Here is a 25,939-nt window from a genome sequence, read left to right as displayed (position 1 = left end):
TGACACCTCAAGTTTTGCTACGTTGTTGATTAAAAAAAAGTACACGTGTGTGTGTGTGTGTGTATATATATGAAAATACAAACCGCCCCGTGTGCTCAATAGTCAAGCTTTTCCCTGATCTTTGTCTTACGTGGTGATGGGGCTGGAGTTTAGTACACCACACTTAACTCCCCCATGTCTAAGGAAAGCCAGAGAGGAATTAACAGAGGGAACTCTTGTTTCTGTCAGTATCACCCTAGCAATGGTATTCCCTTCTCGCGGCAGCAATTGATTAGTTTACTGCTTTTTTGTTGTTTTCCTTTCCTTTTCTTAGTCTTGCTTTCACACTTCCAGAATCATCACCTCCACCCTGGAATTCCAATCCTTACCTCCACCAGCTTTTCCTTCCGATTTCTGCGTTATATTTAACTCGACCTCTTTTCTTTTTGTCCAGAGTTCTACACGTGGTTGCTGTTTTGTTCAGTTGTTCCTGGAACATCTCACTTCTGCTTTTGCTTTTCAGTATTCCCAAATGTGTAACTTTTGTTAAATTAGCTTTGTAAAAACAACCAATATTTTTCTGTTCTCCTGACTGGACATTGATGCATGGAGCAAAGCCTCTCTTGATTGAAAGGGCCGTTTCCACTTCACATTTTCAAGTGTTTGCACACTGCAATTCCTCTAAGCATCGGGCTCTGATAATCATATAAAACATTTTCTTTGCTTTTAGGGAACTCATAGTCTCAGAGGGTTTATCATCATCAGTTCTCTCAGGTAGGTAAACTTTATTCCAGGAGACAAAAGTGAGTTGAATATAAGTGCAGCCTTACAGGCCTCTGAGATACTGAGCTTCATCTTTTCACCTAACCAAGACTTCGTTTTTTGCTGGCTCAGGATGTTTCATAAAAGATGAACAAGGAATGCACCAAGAAAAGAGATGTAGCCTAGTGCTGGGGAGAGGAGATAATCTATGTAAAAGTACTTTCTAAAGTACTCAGAAATCTGTTGATGTGATTTGAATTCTATCTGAACATTTTTGAAAGTGCATAGAATCAGAAAACATTGGTTGGAATTTCAGTTCTGCCAGGTAAATGAACTTTGGTTCTCAGACCCTTTGTTTCTTACTTATAAAATGAGAATACTACTAAAATCAATTTCATTGACACTTTTGTGAAAACAGATGCAATGATAACAAAAATAAACATTTTAATGGGATTCACAATTATGATATTATTTATGGAAGTTATGAGGTAAAATATCCATTAATCTTGTACTTTACATATAATGAAGGCAAGCTTTTTGAAGTAGTATTATAACCATAAGTAATGATATTACAATGAGTGGAGGAAGTGCTGCTCAATGAAATGAGACTTTCTGTTGTTGAAATCAGACACCCTAGACACTAGCAAAAAAGAAAATGTAAATTGCTGTTACAATTAGAGCAATTTCAAAATTATGTGAGCCTTGCTACAACTAGAAGGACCTGCAACTAACATATACAACTATGTACCAGGGGGGATTTGGGGAAGATAAAGCAGACAAAAAAAATTACGTGAGCCTATCATATTTAGGAAGAATTTGCATGCATTTCCAATAATTTGGATAATACTTACACATTTAAATATATAATCATATTATCTTAAAGAACATCCATTAGATACTTTAATCAGTAATTCTCTCTTTATTTTTGAGGAAGATTAGCCCTGAGCTAACTGTTGCCAATTGTCCTCTTTTTTCTGAGGAAGGCTGGCCCTGAGCTAACATCCGTGCCTATCTTCTACTTTATATGTGGGACACCTGCCACATGTGGGACACCTGCCACAGCATGGCATGCCAAGCAGTGCCATGTCCGCACCCAGGATCCGAACCAGCAAACCTCAGGTTGCCAAAGCGGAACGTGCACACTTAACCACTGCACCACCAGGCCGGCCCCAGTGATTCTTAAACTTGTGTGGGTACTTTAATTTCCTATTGGGGTCTGACAAATTATCATAAATTTAGTGGCTTAAAACAATACACATTTATAATGTTATAGTTATGCAGATCAGTGTTCAGACACAAATCGCACTGAGCTACAATCAAGGTGTCAGAAGGCTGCATTCTCTTCCTGACCCTCTAAAAATGAATCTTTCCCAGTCTTTCCCAGTTCCTAGAGCCATCCTCCTTCCTTGGCTCATGGCCCCTTTCCTAGGTTTTCAAAGCCAGAAATCTCTGGCCAAATTCTTCTCATGCTGCCGTCTCTCTGGTCCTGTACTCTGACATCCTCTTTCCTTGTTAAGGACCCTTGTGATTGTATTGGGTATGTTTGGATAATCCAGGATAATCTCCCTTTTTAAAAGTCAGGTGATTAGCAACATTAATTCCACCTGCAACCTTGATTGCCCTTTGTCATGTAACCAAACATATTCACAGACTCCAGAAATTAGGAGGTAGACATAATTGGGGTGACATTATTCTGCCTAACACAATAAGTGACAGTATTTTTAAAATTTGATGAAAAACTATACATTTTCTCCTCTGGGAGGAGGAAGAACATATGGACACAATATTGTGCATAATTTCAAGAAGTTCATGTACTCCCCGGAAGCTCATATAGACTTTCCTTGGACATGTACTTCTGAGACTACAGAAAGCAAAAATTAACTGTTTGTAACAATATAAACTCTCACATAACTTATCTGTTGTTTATAGTTTTCATTCTTTTACATTTTTCTTCTTCTTGATTTTGTTTTTTATGTTTTGTTGCTTTGAATGTTTAAATATTCTTTGTACATGTTGTGTTGTGTGTGTGTGTCCACTTACGTCTTGTGTAGTGAGTGAGAAAGAAATTATACAAGCAGACACAGTACTATAACTTTTTTCCCTGCCTGGGTTGAAATCCTAAAAATAGTTTGTATGTACATTCTTGGCATTTATTCTACATGGGATGCCATTCGTAGCAGTTTACAACCTTAAGTAGGTTCATAATCACCAAGGGAAAAGTGTAAATTTTCATCGTCATTATATATGTTTACATAGAACGGGACACTTGTGGTATCATAACTAGAATGACGAATGAATTGTTTTTTCACTTAAAAAGAAGAATTTTAGCATACCGGGATAAAAATAAACTGATATAAAATCCACCCTGGAAGAAAATAATTTAAGGTAGAGGCACCAAAATATCTCAAGGGTGCTTCTTTCCTAAACTGCCACTATGGTCTAACCTATCATTAGACAAGTCTTGGGAAAATTCTGATTATAATTAAATCACCCTATCCTGCATCCAGCAATGTTCGTTTTTCAACTTTCACGCACATTAACTGTCCTGCTTCCATTAGTAGCTAGAATCTGAGTTACATTGCTTTAAGCATATAAATCCACTAGATATGTATTAAGTGATATTGATTAAACTGGAATCAAGAAATTATTTTTTTTACTACAACATAGCATTACCAAAACGGGTCTTACTGGATTTCTTAAGTCCTTTTCACTTTTTAAGAAACCAATGTGTAAGGCACACTAGATTATAGCAGTGTAAGTGAAACTTGCATGTTAACATTAGGCCAGTCTTGCAGCCAAAGTGAGCAGTACAAGAGACACTCGACCACTGATCTAGAACTAAGTACATCATTTCGTTGCAACTACTCAAAAGGCCTATGTACTTCAAGGTGCTAGCTCCACAGCAAGCCTAATATTTTCAACAAAGAGATAAAGACAAAATCTGTTCGGCAGGTACATCAACTATTAAAGCCATTACAACCCTTATGCTGAAAAGATAGGTGGCTCTTAAAAGAGCCCTTGGGGTTAACTATGAAAACATTCTACTTGTCAGGATTACTTGGAACTGGTGTACTTGGTGACGGCCTTGGTGCCCTCCGAGACAGCGTGCTTGGCCAGCTCCCCGGGCAGCAGCAGGCGCACGGCCGTCTGGATCTCCCTGGAGGTGATGGTCGAGCGCTTGTTGTAATGCGCCAGGCGCGACGCCTCGCCCGCGATGCGCTCGAAAATGTCGTTGACGAACGAGTTCATGATGCCCATGGCCTTGGACGAGATGCCGGTGTCGGGGTGGACCTGCTTCAGCACCTTGTACACGTAGACGGAGTAACTCTCCTTGCGGCTGCGCTTGCGCTTCTTGCCGTCCTTCTTCTGGGCCTTAATCACCGCCTTCTTAGAGCCCTTTTTGGGGGCCGGAGCGGATTTGGCTGGTTCAGGCATACTACCAAAGCACAAACCGTTTTCAATTAAGAGAAAACTAGGTAGTCTAGTTAACACGCTCATAATATTTGTAGGGTTCCTATGCAAATATGGTATTAAAAATCTTACACTTTGATTGGCTAAGTCATTCCAGGCAGACAGGCGGTATGCAAATTGTGACTCTAATTCTCGTTTGTAATTGGCTACCATCTTAAAGATTCTCTTAGCCAATCAAATAACGGAATTTACAATTCCGCTTGCAAGTATAATTGCTTCTCGACTGCAAATACAATTTATCCGTTTTTGTTTATTTTTTTGCCAAGGGTTTTGGTTAGACTGCGTTAAGATGTCGGGTCGCGGAAAACAAGGTGGCAAGGCTCGTGCCAAGGCTAAGACCCGTTCCTCGAGGGCTGGTCTTCAGTTTCCTGTGGGCCGTGTGCACCGCCTGCTCCGCAAGGGCAACTACTCTGAGCGAGTGGGGGCCGGTGCGCCGGTGTACTTAGCCGCGGTGCTGGAGTATTTGACCGCCGAAATCTTGGAGTTAGCGGGCAACGCGGCCCGTGACAACAAGAAGACGCGCATCATTCCGCGCCACCTCCAGCTGGCTATTCGCAACGATGAGGAGCTGAACAAACTGCTGGGGAAAGTGACCATCGCGCAGGGTGGCGTTCTCCCCAACATCCAGGCTGTACTGTTGCCCAAAAAGACCGAAAGTCACCACAAGGCCAAGGGCAAGTAAAACGGAGTGTTAAACGGCTAGATCTCTCAGGAGTCAATTTTAACTAAAGGCTCTTTTTAGAGCCACCCACATCTTCAGTAAAAGGGCTTACACTTCCTTATTTAAGGAGCTGGTTGAAAATGATCTTTAGTGTCATTTGTCAACCTAAAAAGTAAATATCAGTACTTGAAAACTGTTCAGAAAGGCGAAACTATCCGTCAAATTTTAAAGTTGTCCTAAAAAGTTTTCATGAAAGTAAAAAGGATAGAGACTTTGTGCCAGAGGTAGTTCAATTCAATCAAGGTAGCGGACTTTCAGGACCAACCGTGAGGAAAAGATCATAGAAAAAATAATGCTCGTCAATGTCAAATTTAGATGCAAATCTGCTTGGTAACCTATAGAACAATAAAATCGCACCTTTTGTGCTATCATGTTGAAAGGAATTGTTTTGCATCTTAATAGGACAAACTCATCTGCAATTCCCCCCCCCCCCGACCCCCCCCCTCGCCTTTTTTGCTAATCTCCTATTGTTCAGAGCTGGGGCCCTAATCAATCGTGAAAAGAATACACTACTATATATGCACGAGCCAGATGTCCTTTAGGTACAACTTAACACCTGGTTCATCATGACTAAAAGGGCATATGGTAATCTTTTGGTACCATTTACAACTTTGAGTATGTTCTCTTAACACCATTTTACATAAATCTCAGTGTAAAATGTAGTGGAGTGCTATTATATGAGGATGATATAGTGAGAAATTAGTGTGTTCATGCAGTTATAATATCGAGTGTGAAATTACTTCAGAGTTAATGATCTTCGTGCATTTAGAAAAAAAATCTATTTAAAAAATCTGTAAATTTAAGTAGATCTCCGAGTTTAAGCAGTTAAGAATTTGACAGGAAATTGGCCTTCCTAAACTTGAGGCTAAAAAAAATCCCTTGGCCAATCACATCTAGCGCGCGCGTTTTCAAAAAGCTGATCAAAAGCAAGCCAGTTTCAAGTGCCAAAATTTTCCATTTTTATCGAGCAAATAAGATACATCAGTGTAATAATTTGTATTAAATTCTGCCGAAAAAGCCAAAGATGACTGTAAACAAAAAATAAAGACAGTACAGGCGAGAAAGGGCTGAAAACATCAGCAGTTAAAAGGAGGGGTTGGAGGAAGATGTTAATTTTTGCTCAAAAGGCACCGGAGGCTCATGTGATCTGGGAGTGAACGTCTCTACCAATACTTTCACTGAGAGCCAGAGGGTAAAAGCACATTGTCCAATCAGAACGGGACTCTCTTTATATATACTGGTAGAGGGTGGCATGCTTTCATTTTTCTGTCAGATAACTGGTTTGGGTAAATTTGTCATGGCTCGTACCAAGCAGACAGCTCGTAAGTCCACCGGCGGCAAGGCGCCCCGCAAGCAGCTGGCCACCAAGGCGGCTCGCAAGAGCGCGCCGGCCACGGGCGGCGTGAAGAAGCCCCACCGCTACCGGCCCGGCACGGTGGCCCTGCGCGAGATCCGCCGCTACCAGAAGTCCACCGAGCTGCTGATCCGCAAGCTGCCCTTCCAGCGCCTGGTGCGCGAGATCGCGCAGGACTTCAAGACCGACCTGCGCTTCCAGAGCTCGGCCGTGATGGCGCTGCAGGAGGCGTGCGAGGCCTACCTGGTGGGGCTCTTCGAGGACACCAATCTGTGCGCCATCCACGCCAAGCGCGTCACCATCATGCCCAAGGACATCCAGCTCGCGCGCCGCATCCGCGGGGAGAGGGCGTAAACTTTTATTTAAACCTTAAACCCAAAGGCTCTTTTCAGAGCCACTACATTTTCTATGAAAGATTGCTGTGTACTTGTGGAAACTTTCCCCCCTCCCCCTCCCCCTCCCCCTCCCCCTCCCCCTCCCCCTCATTTACCCCGACCATCCAAAGCGGTATAACCAGCTCTTTAATGAGTAGTTGAGTGGCTCTGAAAAGAGCCTTTAAGGTAGGGGGAACTAGTCTTGAACTCACTTCTTTTTGGGGGCCGCCTTCTTGGGCTTGCCTCCTTTAGGCTTGGCTGCCTTGGGCTTAGGGGCTTTGGCCTTGGCTGGACTCTTAGCTGCCTTCTTCGGCTTAGCTGTGTTCACCTTTTTCGCGCTCTTGATCACTTTCTTAGACGCCGCTGGTTTCTTCACCTTCCTCGGGGTCTTCCTGGCGCTTCTTTTCGGAGTGATCGTACCCGGCGTCTTTTTGGGCCTTTTGGCCACCCCAGAAGCCTTCTTGGGCTTGGCCGCACCCGCCTTCTTAGCTTTCGGTTTGGCTTCCCCGGTCGCCGCCTTCTTGTTGAGCTTGAAAGAGCCTGAGGCGCCGGTGCCCTTGGTCTGCACCAGGGTGCCCTTGCTCACCAGGCTCTTAAGACCCAGCTTGATGCGGCTGTTGTTCTTCTCCACGTCGTAGCCAGCAGCCGCCAGCGCCTTCTTGAGGGCGGCCAGAGACAAGCCATTGCGCTCCTTGGAGGCGGCGACAGCCTTGATGATAAGCTCGGACACAGGGGGCCCGGAAGCCTTGCGCTTGGTGGCACTTGCGGACTTGCGGGCCTTCTTCACAGGCGTCTTTTCCGCGGGAGCAGGAGCAGGAAGCGCGGCGGGTGCGGTTTCCGACATGGTTGAGATCTGGATACCTGACAGTAAAAATATAATAAAGTCTCCGAGTTGAGATGCCAGGTCTAGGACTGTGTGTGTGTATATATAGACACACAGCGACGCTGAGCACTGATTGGTTCCCAGCTCAGTCTTCCAGCTTGACAGCGACCTAGTCTCAGCTCTGTCCTGGAATTGTGTTTGTTACGATTCAGGAGAGCAAAAAAATTAAAATTTCCTGTAGAGAAATAACACCAGTTATATTCTACAATGAACCAGGACAGCTCAAGCTTTGAGATCTTTATAATTTGTTACTCCAGTTTTTATCACATCTGTCTCAGCCTTTTTCAAAAGCCCCTGACACTCTGACAGATTCACAGGTCAGAAGGACAACTTATTAATTTTTGTTTAAAATATAAATTCTTCTCTTCGTGTCTTCAATATCTTACTCTCTAATAATATTCTCTACATTCTTGGCTTCTCATATGTTCAAAAACTGCTTCATTCCCCTTGAGATTTTCTCAGAAAATCTGTTTCATACGAGGAAAAATAACACAAGCTCTTTCTGGATTTCTCTGCAAGAAAGATAGTAAATGATGCTTGGCATAGCAGCAATTTCTGATAAGAAAAGTCACTATTTTGTTTGAAAAAGCTTTATTATAGCTTCTTGTGACTATTTGGAGGGTAATTTAGGGGCTTCAGCATTCAACATTTGTCTAGGAAAATGGGAAGTGCAATAATCAATGATCCTCTTGACATGGTAGTTGGGCCTGTGTTGCAATAGCTGATGGCAGAGGAGATCCAGAGAAAAGCACAAAAGAGAGTTGGACCCCCTTATGAGTTTTTAAAAAATCTCTTATTTACCTTGATTTAATTAGAGAGGATTAGTTATTAGAATGTGCACAAGCTTTTGGGTACATTGTTACACTTGGAGAGAGCAAACTTTGGCAAAGTATTCAACTAACAAAATTAAGGAATATACAAGCACAACACACATACGCATATAGAATTCACTTAAGAAACAGAAATTTAAATGCAAGCATGATTTGTATTCCCTGGTACATTTCTTATTTAAGCAAAGACATAGGTTTATGGGAAACACATTATAGCTTATGCCTAATGTTCAGTAGGAAATTGATGGCAGAAATTGATTTGATTTTCTTCTTCACTCTTCAAACTATATGTTTATCTTTAACATATTATGTTTATTTTGAAGCATGTACTAGTCTGTGTTTCACTAGGACTATGAAAGAAAGAAATGCTGGGAACAGACAGAGGAAAAACCCAAGAGGCTGAAGGTTTCATACTCCTCCTTGAGCCCATCAAAATCAAGGAATGACTGATTACTTCATGGAGCACATCCAACTTAAACAGAAAAAAATAATAATAAATGTTAATAAAAATTAAAATTACAATTCAAAGTATTCCAGTATTCACTTGTTATGGAGCTCGTGTATTCCTAACCTTCTTAAGATGACTTTGACTCATCATAGTTGGTTTTCTGCAGCACCAACAAAGGAAGAGCTGTCCCTTAGCCACCTGAATGTGGGAAATCTTCAAGGTACTGCCCCATTCATCTTCATGGGTTCTTGAGTTACCTTTATGTAAATAATTCTGAAGTCTCTCCCTTCGGGTCTGTCCTTTTATCTAAATGCCAAACTTGTATTTCTGGGTGCTTGCTGAGTATCTGCTTCCTTATCTACCTAAACAAGACTCTCAACAGGACCAACCTTATCTAAGTATGTAGTTTCCAATCAAAAGACAATCTTCCAGTTGACATTCTTATAAATTCTACTAACACCACCACCATTCTTTTATTAACGGGTACAAAAGTTTCAATTCTTCCATTTCTTTTGTCAACAAATCCAGTCTGTCACCAAGTTTGGTGAGTTTTTTCTAAATTCACCTTTTTTGTTATTTCCCCCATAATGGTTGTAATTCTGGCTCCTCTCTTTCTTGTCTGGACTGGTTATTCTCACACTTTTCTTATGGGCCTCTCCTTGTTCTCACTTTCTATAATCCATCCTCTTCATTGCTCTCAATGAAATATTCTTCAAGTGAGCTTCAAATTTATATGGCCTATCTTCCTGTAGCTTTCTAATTTAAATATAAGCACTTTCTCATGGCATTCAAAATGTTTTATATGGTGTTAAATGACCATTCTGGTAGTGTGGCTTAGCTGAACAAGCATAGAATTTGCAAACACACTGACTTGTATTTGAGTCTGTTTTTGCAGCTTACAAGCTATATGATCTTGGTCAAATCATCTAAGCTTTCATAGTATCTTTCTTTTTCTTTCTGTTGTTTTCTTCCCTTTACCCTCTCCTCACCCTATTTTAAAGTCAGGACATACATCAAACTAATCCAATGACATACTTTGAAATGCTTATATATGCCCTTCCCAATCTCTTAAACTGGATGAGATCTCTCCCTCTTTTGAACTGATACATTACTGGCCATTATAATCTGCTTCATATTATCTGCATACTTGTCCACTTTTAAATCTTCCTAGTAGCCTGTAAACAACCCAGAGTATGGTTGGTCTTATAGATATGGCATACAGTCATTTATGTAAATATGTAAATATATTACATGTATACATAAATATCTATATTTATACATATATAAAAGAACTTGCACAAATACCTATAGGGAGTCCATATGGGACCAGACCTCAAGAGTGTTCTGAATCCCATTCCATTGCTTTATTCTGCCATCACGACTACTGCCCAAATGCTTGTTTTCTGTGCCACCATGCTCTGCACAGTACTGCTGACATACTTGACTCTTGTTACTCATTTTAAATGGAATGAAAGCCATGCCTGACCAGTTGGGGCCTTATACTCCACTGAAGGTGTACAGTAATTATGAAATCAGTAGCCTGTTTCAATTTGACCATTGAGCTCTGAATGGCCCAATCATGCCTCTCCTTAGAGAGTTTTAATCTTCACATCAATATAAGCAGAGAATAAACATTTCAGCAACCATATTCCCATTAGATAGGATAAAGGAACGTGAAATCTATGGGGCTTTCTGCCCCCTTCACAGGTTGAAGTAGAACAGTTTTGTCAACAAAATGACCTTTCTGTCTCAATGCAGAAGGAAGGACATAATTTATTACTGACTAAGCATTAACACATTTACAGGATGTACGTTAGTACAAAAATGACTACCGTTAGGAAAAATCTCACACGTCTTATACAGCAGAGGAAAAAACAACTTCTCTTTATCCCCTCGAGAGACAGGGGCTATTCCTTGGCACAATCTCCTGTATATCTTGTGAGAGACTACTAACCTATTCCAGAAGTACATTTTTACTTATCTAGAGATTATGTGGCCCCCAGTCTGGGAGATATCTACATTGTAAAAAACTGGAGACTGGGCTTGAATCCCTAGAAAAATGTCTTTCTTCCTAATGGAAAAGTGAAAACACAAACTCACCAATTCTCCAAGAAAACTCTCTAAGAAAAGGAGAGGACATGACCTCTTTCCTGTTTATACGTGGAGAAAACCATTGCCATTTACCCTTACTCACCTCCATCAAATTATTCTTACCCATATATGATTTTCATTCCAACATTCATGAAATTTTGGAATGCTCCTCTCTGCACATTTTTGAAACCCAAGAGTCTTTCAAGGCTTTCAGGATCCCATAGATGAGGGATTCTTAATCATTTTTGTGTCATGAACTTCCTTGTATACCTAATAAAGCTTAAGGGCCACTCAGTGATTTCTACGCTGATTTGATCTCTAAACGTGTAACCTTCTTATACTTTCAGTTCCCGCAGTAGGGTTATCCAACATGCATACCAACGAGCCCTGTTAGTCAACTAGACACCTATAAATATAAACTTAAGCAATAAATATATAAGTTGCTTAAAATTGCATTTACAGTGTCTTATAAGGGAAGACAGCATGTATTAACTATTCCATATTCTGGGAAACCTGAAGGACAGTGTCAGGCTTCTTTGTGGAAAGTGTATGAATTGTTGCGCCACTTAATGGCTGAAAGGATTGTGTGCAGACACAGACGCACGTATCCATATATAGGAGCATTTAGTAAATCTCACCTCCAGGATCCATTGTCGCTTCAGGCGCGCCGCCTGGTCTCCATAGCTGTTAGCAAGGGACAAATAAGCCGAAGGGCGGGAACTGAGTGGTTACCGCCCCTGCTCTTGAGGTTTTCAAACAGGTCCGTCTTGTGACAATAAAAGGACTAAGTGACTCTATCGAGAGTATTCTGTTACAGGCTTAGCAGCTGTCTTATCGCAATGTCTGGGCGCGGTAAAGGCGGAAAGGGGCTGGGAAAAGGAGGCGCCAAGCGCCATCGCAAGGTGCTGCGCGACAACATCCAGGGCATCACCAAGCCCGCCATCCGGCGTCTGGCCCGGCGTGGGGGTGTCAAGCGCATCTCCGGTCTCATCTACGAGGAGACTCGCGGGGTGCTCAAGGTCTTCCTGGAGAACGTGATCCGGGACGCGGTCACCTACACCGAGCACGCCAAGCGCAAGACGGTCACCGCGATGGACGTGGTCTACGCGCTCAAACGCCAGGGGCGCACTCTTTACGGCTTCGGCGGTTAATTTTTTCATCGCAATCGTCTGCAGGAAACCCAAAGGCCCTTTTCAGGGCCACCCATCCGTTCACTCCAAAAGAGTTTGTCACTTTACCAACAGCGCTCTTCATCCTAACATCGTAAGACGTTACAGCCAGTGTCCTTTAGGATGTGTAAGTTACGCCGTTTTAATGTTCTTTTGTACATTTCCAGTTATTAACAGCGTCTAGTTTTAATCCATAGTAGCAAGTTAGTGTGTATTTGCTATGCATTTGGCGCATTATAGCTAGGAGGCTAACTTTTAGAGTGATTAACAGCGTGTTTAGTTCTACACAATAGTATGAGGCAAGCTTGTGACAGGTCTGGAAAGCATCAAAGAAAGCAAGAGGGAAGGTCTGGGGCTGCTGCTAAAAGGGAAAAAAGACCTGCCCGGTCCATATCTAGACACTGAGCTGAAGACAAAACCACATGCCTTACACATTACGTTAGTGGGTGAGGGAAGGGATGGCTGACGAACTTGAAAGTATGTTGGAGGCAGTAAGTCCTACTTGAGAAACAACAGAAACACGTTAAGACTAACTAGGTAGGGTTCTCTCCTGGGCTTTGAAAGCACAGTGGAGAGAGGGCACCTTGTTTGGTGCTTTGCTTCCCTGATTTGCCCTCCTATCCAGAGTTACTGATTTCTTACTGGATCCAAAAAACAGCCTTTATTAACATACCTGTGGCGGATAAAAATATACAGATTCATGTTTACCTACCAAGTTATGTTAACCCTTTATTATAAATAATCTTCGAGTTGATTACACTCCGATTCACCTCTAGTTAAGATAAAGGTACTGCTGGTTGCGAGCCACAGGTGCTGACAAAAAGTGCTCCACTGGGCTTTTCAAACCTCATGATTCAAATTCTGCCCTCTTTCTCTTTACATATCAAGGAAGTGAAAATAAGCAAGTTCTCAGAGGGGTTACCCATTTCTTGTTTTTACTTCCTTTAAACTTTAGTGTCTCACGGGGACTATCAGCATGCCACTGTTGTCTTTGGTGTCCTCACAATGGGTTTTATTTTGTGAAGACTTGGGGGATTATTGTGATGTAGACTGGCATTTTTCCAATGAAATTTGTCCGCTTTATCATAATAAAAGCGTAGCTGGACAGGTGGCTCCCTGGCCGGAGGCAACATTTCTTGACTTTTCTAGTAGCGAAGGTGAGTATGTGCTCTCCAACAAGCATGAATAGGAGTCGACTCCCTCCTCTGGGCTTTAAAACCTTCTTTCCTCTTGCCACCAGTTATGATGGTATTGGTCTTGTCTGACCAAGCAGAGAACATCCTGCCCTAGGGATGGCAGAACAATGATTTGTAAGGAACAAGAGTCCCTGACTAGTCAGGAGGAGCAGGGCTGCCCCACAGAGCTGGACTAATCACAATGGGTCTGTTCCATGTGAGAATAACTATCTTTAATCTAATCTACTGTTGAGTCTCTTTGTTATAGCGACTTGACTTTAACAGACCAAGTACAGTTTTGTTTTCTCAACTTATTTAGCAGTGTGGACTATTCTTCTATTGGCTTGAAAGCTATTTTAAGGAAACTAATGCCAAATGAGCCTCTTTCCTTGGCATCTCTTTCACCATGTTCCATGATGGGCAGAACACAACGGAGGAGCTCTTTACAGGTTAGAGACGAATGGGTGGACTGTCCATGTGTCTTAGGCAGTTGTAATCTGGACATTTCAAAGTATTCTCTCCCCTTAGGAGAGTAGTTCTTAACAATATGTGGATCAAAAACTCCTTTGAGAATCTGTTTAAAAATACACATATGGACATAGACATTTCCTGTGGCTCATTTACCCTCTGAGGCTCATTCAGGGAATTCCCAGGGCTCCATGGATGCCTGTCACCAACCTGGAGTCTAGGATTTCAGAGTCTGAGGTGTAGAGGTGCAAAATTTAAGGACAGAGAGAAAAGAGCAGACATAATGCATAAAGAAAACATTGAACAAGAGTAAATTTGTTGCCATTTATTCCCTGTGTGCAGTGGACCTGTATCTTCTTGAGAAATTAGATCAAGTTCTAACATTTATTTTATAACTCAGAATGCAAGATAGATAGCTCATTCTGAAAAAATTTTGATTCTCAAAGGCTCAAATTTACTGAATCTCACTTTGAACTTGCCTTCCATTGATAGTAAATATGTAGCAAGGCCTAAATATTTAATTGTCTACATCGTTGAGCAAATCGTATATTAAGTTTGTAAGAAACTTTTCCAATCCCCCTCTTCGAGATAAAAAGGAAACAGAAACCTTGTACAGAGGGATGTTTACTCTTTGTCTTTGTGTCTTTGGTTAAATCACTTATCTCTGTGCCTCCGTTTCCTCGTGTGTAAAATGAAGATAACTGTAGTACCTATCTTACAGATTTGGGGGTGAATAAAATTAAATATGTGTTAAGCATTTTGACAAGTGCATGGCACATGGTAAATGCTCTATGTTTTGGCTATTGTTGTTACTGTTATTGCGATTATTATTTCTCATGATATTAGAGAGGCTCAGAGGAAAAGAATGTGGCATTTGAACCATGAAGACATAACGCTTGAAGTTCCGAACTGCCATTTTCTATCTTTGTAGTCGGTGGCAAATTACTAACCACTGTTCCATTATCTGCAATGTAGAAGAAACTTCATATTTTGTGAGGACTGAGTGAGACAATATAGGATAAATAATATGACCCTAGCAAGTGTTCAACACATACAAGTTTACATATATTCTTAAGAAGTTGCAAGTGTGTTAATGAAAGTTCTTTGGGATGCAAACATAAAACACCAATTCCACAGAATTTAAGCCAAATAAAATACTCTCTTGAAAGACAAGTTTACTGACAACACTTAAGGAATTGCTGACCGCTCAGGCCTGTCTTTCTCTTCAGTCCCTTTTCCGAGTTTCTAGGAAAGTGAATCTGATTGATCCAGCTGGGCAGGTGCCTGCATCAAACAGATATGATGGCGCCAGAGAGAGGGTAACAACATAATGGGGACATGGGGTACAGCCCTAAGTGAAGTTTTTACCAGGGAAGAGGAAATAATCGTGAGTCCTGAAGGTGTCCTAGATGATGTCCAGTTTGCCCATGAGTACCTGTAGCCCAAATTCCCAGTGAGTTCCGTTTACTATATCCAAAGCTCACGTCTACTCTCATCCTACTAGACGTCACACCGGCTTGGTCAAATCTTCCTCCTTGAAACATTTTATTTTCTTGATTTCTGTGACTTCACTCTCCTGTTATTTTCCCAAGATCACTTGTCACTATTTAGACTCTTTTGCTGTCTCCTTTCTAAAGTTTGGAGTGCTTCTATGATAAACTCACTTTACCTTTTCTCCATGGCTAATCTCCAATTTCATGCCATGCTGAAAATATTAAAATATCTATTTCCAAAATTTTCAAAACTTATATGTCCCGCCCCCATGTTGCCTCTAAATTCCATATTCACATATGGAACTATGCACTTGACATCTTCAATGGAATGCTCAAGACAATTTACAAACTGTCATGTCCCAGTCTCAGAAACCTCATCCTCTCCTAGAATTCTTTTTTTTTTTTTTTAAAGATTGACACTTAAGCTAACATCTATTGCCAATCTTTTTTCTTCTTCTTCTTCTCCCCAAAGTCCCCCAGTACATATTTCTATATTCTAGTTGTACGTCCCTCTGGTTGTGCTGTGTGGGACACTGCCTTAGTATGGCTTGACGAGCAGTGCCATGTCTATGGCCGGGATCCGAACTGGCGAAACTTTGGGCCTCCGAAGAGGAGCACGTGAACTAAACCGCTTGGCCACAGGGCCATTCCCCTCTCCTAGAATTCTTGATCATACACCCAAGAACTTTAGCAGAACTGTGGGGTAGTGGATAAGCATATAACCTCTGGAGTCACAATGCCTGGGTCTCACCCCAGCCTCATACTGCTGACTTCCCAGTCAGTTAAAAGGAGAGGATACTTGTATCTAGACAATGTAGATGTTGAAAGGATGAAGGGAGTTAACCTTTGCAAAGGTTAGAGAGCTTGGCACAGTTTCCTAAACATATAAAGGGCTCAAGAAATGTTAGCTACTTGTTTCTTCACCCCCAAAATCCAATTCATCAATAAATTCTTTGGACTTTCTTCTAAATCTAATAATTTCACTAGCATTATTGCAATCACCTTTCAGTTCTTTCCTCTTTTAATTCAATAAAATCCCTTCCTCATATAGCAACCGAAATGCTTAAAAATTCTGATAGTTTCCCATAACTCGATAAGAATCTGGGTTCCTTCTTTTGGCCTATAGGGCTCAACATATTCAGTGACCTCTTTAATCCCCAGCTTCATCCTCATAGTACTTTACCTTTGCTTGCTAATCTCCTAGCACACAGGTCTTCTATTTCTTAGCACAAACTCCTCCCTGCCCCAGTGTTTTTTCTACCAACAGTTCCCCAGGCCTGGAACTTTTATTCCCTAGGTTGTTGGTTCTCTTATCTAAAGTGTAACTTAGTCGCTATCATGGCACGGGGTTTTATTTCAAACAATTTCATAGCACTCAGAACTCCTCTCTATTCGAAGTTATCTCGCTGAGTTATCGTGTATACTTTCTCTTTCCTCCCACCAGAATATCAGCTCCAGAAGAGCAGCCTCTTGTCTGTCTGGCTCACTGCTATATCTTAACACCTTGCACAGAGGAAATCCAATCAATATTTGACAAAATACTGAATGGAACCGCTTCAACTGCTCTCTGATCTCTCGTATCCGCTGCTTCATTCTTGCTGCCATTTCTTTGACTGGGGCCTTTGTTCGCATCCATCACTACATTTCCCTCCAATTCATCTAGTCTCCTGCCACCAGAGACGCCTTAACACTAGAGCCAATTGTGTCAGGCCCTGCTCAAAAGGCCTCTACAACTTTTTGTTGTCTACAAAATCTAACCTTCATTGTTTGACATCCAGACCCTTTACCATCTTATACCATCAACTCATCATTACCACAAAGAAAGTTCCACGTGGGCAGGGGCTTTGGTTAGTTTGTTCTTCACCATCTATCAGCATAGTACCAGATAAGCAGCATCTGTATCTGCTGGGAACGTTTTGGAAAGCCAAGTTCTCAGATGCCCCCAGAACTAATGAAACAGAAACCCTGGGAGTGGGACCAGCAATTTGTCCTCTAACAAGCCCTCCAGGTGATTCTGATGCACACTCAAGTTTGAGAACTCTATTTCTTCAATATATAAGTTGGTGCTTGGCACTTGAATATGAATGAACCTAGTGGATGCTCCTTCTGTCTGCCTAGAAGGCCCTTGTATCAGGAAGTACAGGTGCCTTACCAAAGGCCATTTATGCTCATTCCTTTCTAATACAGCTTCAGTTTTGTTCAGGTTTCATCTTCCCTCCTTCCTTGTGCTCCAGGGAAGGCAGAGTTCCTCTCTGGTCTCAGGGATCGGGTCCTGATTCAACCACACCAGTCCTAAGGGTCTCATGTTCCTTACTAATGATTAGTTTGGGGCTGGATATACAGCCAGTGTTCCAGTTCTCTGGGACTGTGAGAGCCTTTCATAGTGGAGACCAGCTTCCCCAATAACGTGGTGATTAAGCTGCAATGTGAGTTGTTGATTAATAAACTCTGTGTGTGTGTTGGAGATGGATGTGAAATCAGGGGCATTTCAGGCAGGGAAAAAATATAAAGGCATGTTAGCTGAAGTGGTTCACAGTTTGTCCCCAAACTGTGAAAACACAAACATACACACCCTAAACCAAAAAATGGAGAAAGAGAAAACAAAAAAGAGACAAAGAATCCTCTGAGGTTGGGTTCGAGAGTTAGGGCTTGAGGCCATAGCACAGATTTTTTATTTTGAGCAGTGAAGGATCACTGAAAGGCTCTGAGCACGGACAACACATAATCAGGTGTGCTTTTTTAAAAACCACGGTGACGCTGGAATGGAAACTAGAGTCCTTATGGATGGAGGAGTTTCAGTATTATCTCAAACTAAAATCAAGGTGACCAGAAAAAGTGGAAGTGCAATTATAATTTGGTAACCTGAAAACAAATCATTTTTGTATCCTTGTACTTATTTTACCTTTTTGAGCAAATAGAGGGGAGACCAGATAGACTGGCCCGGAAGGCCAGCTAGGAGTATTTCTCAAGGACAATGACAGCAATTCGTGGGTGGATCTGGTAGTTCCCTTTATGGGTGAGGAGCCACCAACCCAAACCTTTCTCATCTAACTTTCGGAAGGATTCTCTACCTTATAGTTTCCAGGGAAATGAGGGAAGAAGAGAAGTTTTGCTGTTTATGTTTGAGGGTTTAGTCTCTTTGGCATGATGTGGTTACACACCGTAAACCTCCAGACCTCAGTGTCCGGCATCCGAACTTTAAAAAGCATCTCCTACTTCCACATTTCTTCTTCGTCTCTAAGTTCTGATCTGCCCTGGGCACCTCTCTTCTTCACTAGGATGGATCCTCAGTTACTGAACTGAGCAGGGTGAGGAGAGCTGGAGACAGGATAGGAACATGGACTGCAAAGGGAACTCGCAAGCGACAGAAAAGGACGGTTTGGAGGTTGCCGAGCCAATTTTTATATTACGTGGCCACCCTAGTGAGACTGAGGCGGGTGAGTATTCAGAATTGTTTTTGCAGGTCTTGTTTGTGAAACCCAGTCAGGAGGAGAGCAGGGAGAGGACTGTATTCTCCATGGGAAAAAAAAAAAAAGTAATGATGAGCGCTTTTTTAAAGTCTAGGAAATAAAGAGATAAAGCAAAATTAAAAATTGGTAATTACTGTTCCCTTTCTGGAGATCCTCAGCCACCCAACATAATACATTTGTAAAACAAAACAAAGCCTCACATAAAATGCTTAACCAGGTCTCTAAAGGCCCTAGGCAAAGGGCTGGAAAAAGGGAGAGTTGATAGGAGAGAATTAGACACTAACAAAAGAACCGGGGGCGTCACACAAAGATGAAGTTCCACTTTAAGAGAGTGGAATTTTCAAATGTTACCGTAGCCACTCAGACGCTAGAGAGTGACGCTTTATATAAAACGGACACCACAGATTTCACAGCCGTTTTGGAGGCTTCATGAAGCGCCGCCACCAGCCAACCCAGTACTTGAGCTGAGCAAATTTTAAAAAGGTGACCAGGAGCTCCACGGGCTTGGGAGGTCAGCACTAGCTGTTTTCAGTCCACGTTAGCATATGCTGCTGGGAACCCTTGGACATAACGACTTTAACAAGCATGTGCAGTGGCTTTCTCAAGCGTTACTAGTAACGCTAATAGAAGACAGTATAAGCTAGTGTGCAGCTCTCATTGTGAAAACTTGAGTGGCTCTTAAAAGAGCCTTTGGGGTTAGATGCAAAGACGCCTACTTGGCAAGTTTACTTGGAGCTGGTGTACTTGGTGACGGCCTTGGTGCCCTCCGACACGGCGTGCTTGGCCAGCTCCCCGGGCAGCAGCAGGCGCACGGCCGTCTGGATCTCCCTAGAGGTGATGGTCGAGCGCTTGTTGTAATGCGCCAGGCGCGACGCCTCGCCCGCGATGCGCTCGAAGATGTCGTTGACGAACGAGTTCATGATGCCCATGGCCTTGGACGAGATGCCGGTGTCGGGGTGGACCTGCTTCAGCACCTTGTACACGTAGACCGAGTAGCTCTCCTTGCGGCTGCGCTTGCGCTTCTTGCCGTCCTTCTTCTGCGCCTTGGTCACCGCCTTCTTGGAGCCCTTTTTCGGGGCCGGAGCGGACTTCGCTGGCTCAGGCATACTAAGTTTCGTTTTCTCCGAAAAAAAAGAAAATGGAGTCGGTGTCGCTGAATCGGGCCTATTTGTAGACAAGCTTATGCAAATGAGGACTTGGTTTTGCAACCGCTGATTTGCTCATTTTTCATGAGGCCATGACCTGCTCTCCCATTGGTCATATCCTGAGAGCAGTTTTCCAGGAGACCAGCTATTTTAATCTAGTAACCTATTTTATAGTAAATTAGGACTAATGTGTAACAATTCAGGTTAGTTTGTTGATTAATTTAAAAAACTACAAGTTGTTGTCTTCTGTATTTTGAAATGCCATGAGGCAAAACTCGTGGCACTGTTACGTCTCCGCTTTGGTTGGCCCGTTTACCAGTCCTGGAAAAGCTGCCCCTTTCCATTTGAACCTGAATTCTAAACCAATGAGAGGGAAACGAAGAACAGAGAAGAAATAGGCGATCTGCGGTTATCCAGACAATTTCGAGAACAGTATTTCCCACTGTAAACAGAATGCAGAAATGCAGCCTGAAAATTAAGGGCAAGGAATAAAACCTCAGAAAGCAAAATAAGATGTCTTGAAGGGAGATAAGAAAGGAAAGAATTTCTTAGACGATATAGCTACAATCCTTTGCACTGGAAAGGATCGAATCATACCCAGTTTAGCCACAGAGGAGGATCAGAAATAGTTCTTCAGTCTAACTAGTGAAAAGATTAAAAAATAATAATAATAAAATCGAAGAACCATGTGTTCAACAGCTTTATTTTTAATTTATTATTGTTATTATCACCATCTTTGGCTGAAACCAGCTTCTTAGCTAGTTCTTCCATTCTCATTTTTCCTTTCTAAAGACAGAAGTATCCTCCCTGAATTTGCCTTTTTTTCCTAACTCTTCCCCGCCTCTTTCCCATCCCCCACTCCCACCCTTCTGTCCCCCCGTCCCCATTCTCCCGCGCATGCGCACAGTAAATCCCGGGCAACTACTGCAGGAAGACTCGCAAACAAGAGCGCACTCCAGAGTTTATGATGTCCTATCTTTGTTACACGAAATAGTTAATTTGTCTTTCTCTCTTCGGTATTGAAAAGGAAATCTGAAGAATTTTTTGACTTTGACTTCTTTATTTCTTCCTTATTCCCAATTTAGCCAATGTAGCCATGCACGGAATAACAGCTAACTTGCTATATATGTATTCATTTATTTAATCATAAAAACCCTATCTGAGTATTACCTTTTTTTTTTTTTTCCATTTTACAGAAAAGGAAACGAGAGGACCAGAGGCAAGCGGTCTTTCCCCCAATCCCATGACATGTAAAGTGTGGAGATGGGATGATGATTTAGGTAGAGTGTGGCTTGAGTATGGACCCTTCATCAGAAGACTGCCCTGGTGGACTGCTGTTGTAGAAAAAAGGAGAAAAGTTTGTTGTTTCTTCTAATTTTAAAAACGTGGGAAACAGAGCTTTTCTTTAGTGACTAAAAGAGATTGTTGAAAATGAAAAAGCTTTGGTTCTAGAATATACCTAGTCCATGGAGAGAGAAAAATGAGAAAGCAAATTCAAACTGGATTAAGGAAAAAGTGGCAGAAGGAAAGGAAAAAAAATAGACACAATAGAAGGAGAGGTGGAGGGGAAGAGTGGGGCAAAAAGAGAAAGAAATTTACCTGAAGAGGATGAGCTAGTATCTTGGAGATACTCAAACTATACATACAGAAAGGAAACCACAAAGAGGGATCCAGTGATGCAACCTTCAACTACAAGACACGGGAAGAAGAAGCCAGGTTAATGAGAACTAGTCGTATCATATGTTCAACTGGTAAAATAGGAGTATTGAGACCCATAACTGATTTTAATGAATTAGCATTGCTATTCATAATTTTAAAATTCCTGATAAAGACTTTAAAACGTCTGAACTTTTACATCTATTTGAACAAAAATGGTGGGATGGCAGGTAAACAAGAAAAAGATAAAGGAAATTTTAAAAACGGCAAAACTACCCAGTGGACCTGAGATTCCTTATTTTTGATTAAAGAGATGTTTAAAATTTTTAAGGTAAAATACATCATCCATACAAAAGGGTTTACACAACATAAACAAGAATAGTAAAACAAATACCTAGTACTCAAAACTCAGTTTAAGAACTAGTATATCATTAGTAATTTAGTAGTCCCGGTATAACTCTCCCCAGTTCAATCTCTCCACCCACCCACACACTCTCAGCTAAACCACGATCTTACATTTGTGTTAATCGTTCACTTTTCTTTATAGTTTCAATATTTAAGTATGGATCTGTAAATTGAACATTGTTTAATTTTACCTATTTTTATCTTCCCATACATGAAATCTTACTCTGTATATTATTTTATGATTTTTTTCATTCAAGCTTATGTTTTTGAGATTTATTCATATTGATAGATGTTACTACAATACGATCATTTTTACTGCTAAATAATGACATTGGTTTACCTAATTTATTTCTATAGACATTTGTATTGTGTCTCTTTGGGGTTATTGAGATCAATATTGCTGTGAACTTTCTTGCGCGTGTTTTCTGGTGTAGATGGGCATACATTTCTCTCAGATATATGTAAAAGGAACTTTCTGAAATATTTATCTTCCATAACAGTTGATCGATAGCCCTCTTATGACAAGATGGTTTTCCTGGTGTTACTGCCTAATTATTTGATCCTTTTTCAGATCAGGGACAGAGCACCCTTATCTTTGTCTCCAAAGAGGAGCCTGGAAGACTGCCTGGCATTTAGTAGCCACTTAGCATATGAATGATTCATTGAATGAACCTAAGGCATATAATCAGTGAGAATGAGAAACTCCATTGAGGGAATTGCTGCACACCTGGCCTAACTGAGCTGGAGGTGCTAATGGAAGGATACAGGCACATATTACAGCGAGAACCCATCCTACAATTGCACCATAAGCTTGCAGAGCCTCTTGGGGAGCCTATAACAACTATATTTTCTGTGATACCCCCAGACAGCTTGCTTGATAGGCATATTGCCCAGACTGACCTTTTTGCTATCAACAGGCTAATTAGTCCACCCAAAATGAAAAACAACAGGATATACTCTTCCCACTCTCTCTGTTTTTATCTCCATTGCTCTATTAAAATCTATTTTGACCTTTTTATAACTGACATTCTAAGTGTTGTCTCTTTCATTTATGTGAGTAAACTATTTGTGAGTAGATAATTAAAGATTTCCTAGTAATTATTTGAAAATAACTATTTTTTTGTCCATTTAACAAATTTATTTTAATCTCTGAGGTGCTGGAGTAGGATTGGTTTGTGAATTCAAGTTCATAGGCTAGAGCTGTGCCATCCAATATAGTTCCCACTAGCCACGTGTGGCTATTGAGCACTCAAAGTGTGACCGGTGCTGGTACAAAACTAAATTTTTTAATTCTACTTAACTCTAAAGAATTCAAAATTAACTTTAAAAATTGACATGTAATTATTGGAAAAATATTACATATATGTGGTACAACTCAGTGATCTTTTATAAACTCAAGCCATGTATGTCACCGCTATGCTCAAAACTCTGCAATAGCTTCTTATCTTCTTTAAAACAAAAGCCAAGGTACTTGCAGTGGCCCACAAAGCCCCGTAGGATCTGGATTCCCTTTACCTCTCTGATCACTGACCTTGCTGCTCCTCAAATGCCATGCACTTTCTACTTGAGAGCTTTTGCACTTGTTTTCTGTGCCTGGAATATTCTTCCCTAACATATCGCACATAGGCATTCACCCTCATTTTCTTCAGAGGGCTGATAAGGATTCATCTTAACAGAGTCACCACGTACATAGCCTTCCTTGGTCACCTTATGGAAAATAGTACACACTCCCCTCCCATCTCCGCCTCCATCCTCACACACATACAATAGCCTTTTTCTTCCTCTTCTTGTTCACCATATTATGAATCAAATCTTGGCATACTACATAGTTTATTTCTGTAGTTTTTTTCCTGTCCTTACTAGAACGTTCCTTGTGGACAGGGACTTCGTCTGGTTTTGTACATTGCTTTCTACCCATAACTAGAATAGTGTAGACTCTAAATGACTTTTTGTTAGAGAATGAAGGAATAGGAAAGTTTTGCTTCTCTTGATCAAAGCTACTTTCTGAGCCTCACTTCCTCTTATCACTTCCAAAAGCTGGTCCTACCTTTTATCTCTCCCTTTCTCTAGAATTTCCTTTTTTCCTTCTTCATTGACTCCCCTGTTTCAGACTATAAACATGTCCTAGTCCCTGATATATTATTAAAATATTTCCCCTCTGGGGCCGGCCCCGTGGCCGAGTGATTAAGTTAGCATGCTCCACTGTGGTGGCCCAGGATTTTGCCGATTCAGATCCTGGGCGCAGACATGGCACCGCTCGTCAGGCCACGTTGAGGCGGCATCCCACATGCCACAACCAGAACCACCTGCAACTAAGATATACAAATACGTATGGGGGGATTTGGGGAGATAAAGAAGAAAAGAAAAAGAAAAAGCTATTAAAAAATGTTTCCCCTCAAATGTGCACCCTCTCTTTATTTCCCTCCTTCCATATCATGCAGCCAAGCCTCATTCTGGTAGAAGTCTATATTCTCTGCCTCAGCATTCCCTCATCTATTCTCTTCAGGTGACTATTTCTGTCCCCATTATTCAACTGAACCTGTCATTACTAAGGTTGTTAATTACCTGATAATTCATGATTCAATCTCAATTTAATCCTCAGTAAAATGTGTTGCTGGGAGGAGTATGTGAGAGAGTATATGTAAAATCACTTGCCTTAGTAGCAGGCACACAGCAAACACTCAAAACTTGTTAATTTTCCCTTTAATATCCCTCCTTCCTATCAGTCCCCACCACTTTCTTACCTCCTATCCTAATTGTCTCAAGTCAGGACGAACGCAGTAGATTCCCAGACAGTCTCCTCCCTGCCATCAGACTCCACCAGAATCCATCCTCTATTCTAAAGTCAAAATGATCTTTCTTGATCGTGTGACTTACTTAAACCCATTCATTAATTTGCCTTTATCCCTAAAAGTTTTCCACCTTCCAGCCTCACTCCCCACACTGAGGCAGCCACGATGAAAGGATGATGTGAGCAAAGCAGGAAGAGTACACAACAACTCTGAGTAGTCAGGTTTTTTCAAGGATGGATTCTGAAGACAGCTAAGCAGGAGACAGCACACAGTCAGTGCACATATTTTATCAAACCCTAGTATTGGAGCAAACAGATTCCAGATGTTGGAAGTACAAAGGAGAAAGACTGTAATTTCAGAGAGCAGTTAGGAATTAAATGTTACTTACAGGATTTAGAACTTGTCTCTAGATTCTTGGGCCAATAAAGATATAAGAATTGGGTTTAGGGGAACATAATTTTTCAAATTTTGATATATTTGTGTTCTTTAGAGAATTTTATAAATATGGTCTTATCTTTTGGTGAACCATAGGCTCCTTCTTGTGTTTATTGGGGAATTCTGAAACCCCTAAAAAAAATTTAACATCTGCATCATTTGAACAACCGTAGAGAAAATTCTCACGGTAATCGTCAGCTATAGTATGAAGTCTTCTGATCAGTTTTTACCCAGCAGGGTGAACTTTAAGTCACCTCATGTCGTCTAGTGTGGTTGTTGTGAGGTGATTACTCCACAGATTTTCTTTCACCCCGTCCTCTAGGGTGCTGCTCAAGTCACACACTTATGAACTAGATTATCTGCTTGTCATCTTGTCAGAAATGGCTTTCTCATGGTATTACTAGTTACCTTCCTGAGATCCTCCATTAGCTGGTTACTTTCTGGCTTACATGCCCTGTGCAACATCCCCTTCAGTCTCTGATTTCAGCCACAGCTGATGTTGACAGTTCCATGTTCAATGACAACATCTCATCTCAAAGACTCACCATCTCTCTTTTATTTTTCGCCTCAGCCTGTCTCTAGAGGCACAGAAACTCATTCATGAATCCAGCAATGTTTAGAGAGAAGAGGTCACCATAAAAGGGAACTTTGTGAGTTTTTAAACAAGTGTTAATGGAAACTCAAGAAAAGTGATTCACCTTTCACAGCAAACATCTGATTCCCATCTACAAAGGAAATCAAAGGGCTTTTTAAATGAAAAGAGCAATAACATAACATAATAATATAAAAACAGATAATGTACATAAATATGCAATATT

The 25,939-nt window shown here is 41.4% G+C and overlaps 6 protein-coding genes and 1 non-coding gene across 7 annotated transcripts; 4 read left to right on the top strand and 3 right to left on the bottom strand.

The window, feature by feature from the left end:
* Nucleotides 1-3,737: 3,737 nt before the first annotated feature.
* On the bottom strand, nt 3,738-4,365 carry LOC103565198 (histone H2B type 1-C/E/F/G/I-like). Its single transcript, XM_008541178.2, has one exon. It carries the CDS (start codon nt 4,363-4,365, stop codon nt 3,796-3,798), a length of 570 nt encoding a protein of 189 aa, XP_008539400.2. The 3' UTR covers nt 3,738-3,795.
* Nucleotides 3,981-7,505, bottom strand: LOC103565195 (histone H1.3-like). Its single transcript, XM_070584263.1, has one exon. The coding sequence runs from the start codon at nt 7,503-7,505 to the stop codon at nt 6,870-6,872; it is 636 nt and encodes a 211-aa protein (XP_070440364.1). The 3' UTR covers nt 3,981-6,869.
* On the top strand, nt 4,502-4,963 carry LOC103565197 (histone H2A type 1-D). The gene has a single exon (XM_008541177.2). The coding sequence runs from the start codon at nt 4,502-4,504 to the stop codon at nt 4,892-4,894; it is 393 nt and encodes a 130-aa protein (XP_008539399.1). The 3' UTR covers nt 4,895-4,963.
* LOC103565196 (histone H3.1-like) lies at nt 6,186-6,687 on the top strand. Its single transcript, XM_008541176.2, has one exon. The coding sequence runs from the start codon at nt 6,186-6,188 to the stop codon at nt 6,639-6,641; it is 456 nt and encodes a 151-aa protein (XP_008539398.1). The 3' UTR covers nt 6,642-6,687.
* Nucleotides 7,506-11,555: 4,050 nt separating the features above from the next.
* Nucleotides 11,556-12,119, top strand: LOC139073300 (histone H4). Its single transcript, XM_070584261.1, has one exon. It carries the CDS (start codon nt 11,753-11,755, stop codon nt 12,062-12,064), a length of 312 nt encoding a protein of 103 aa, XP_070440362.1. The 5' UTR covers nt 11,556-11,752; the 3' UTR covers nt 12,065-12,119.
* Nucleotides 12,120-13,159: 1,040 nt separating this feature from the next.
* LOC103565193 (uncharacterized) lies at nt 13,160-22,411 on the top strand. Its single transcript, XR_011529666.1, has 3 exons — nt 13,160-13,239; nt 18,497-18,655; nt 21,030-22,411. It is a non-coding gene; the product is annotated as an uncharacterized protein (transcript).
* On the bottom strand, nt 18,597-21,275 carry LOC103565194 (histone H2B type 1-C/E/F/G/I). The gene is made up of 2 exons (XM_070584260.1): nt 19,405-21,275; nt 18,597-18,778 (listed from the first exon to the last, which is right to left on the bottom strand). The coding sequence occupies exon 1, from the start codon at nt 19,792-19,794 to the stop codon at nt 19,414-19,416; it is 381 nt and encodes a 126-aa protein (XP_070440361.1). The 5' UTR covers nt 19,795-21,275; the 3' UTR covers nt 18,597-18,778; nt 19,405-19,413.
* Nucleotides 22,412-25,939: the final 3,528 nt, after the last annotated feature.

This window comes from Equus przewalskii, chromosome 19 (genome assembly GCF_037783145.1).
Source record: "Equus przewalskii isolate Varuska chromosome 19, EquPr2, whole genome shotgun sequence".
NCBI lineage: Eukaryota > Metazoa > Chordata > Mammalia > Perissodactyla > Equidae > Equus > Equus przewalskii.
The sequence above is the reverse complement of the archived record's forward strand: the minus strand, read 5'-3'. Positions and strand labels throughout refer to the sequence as shown.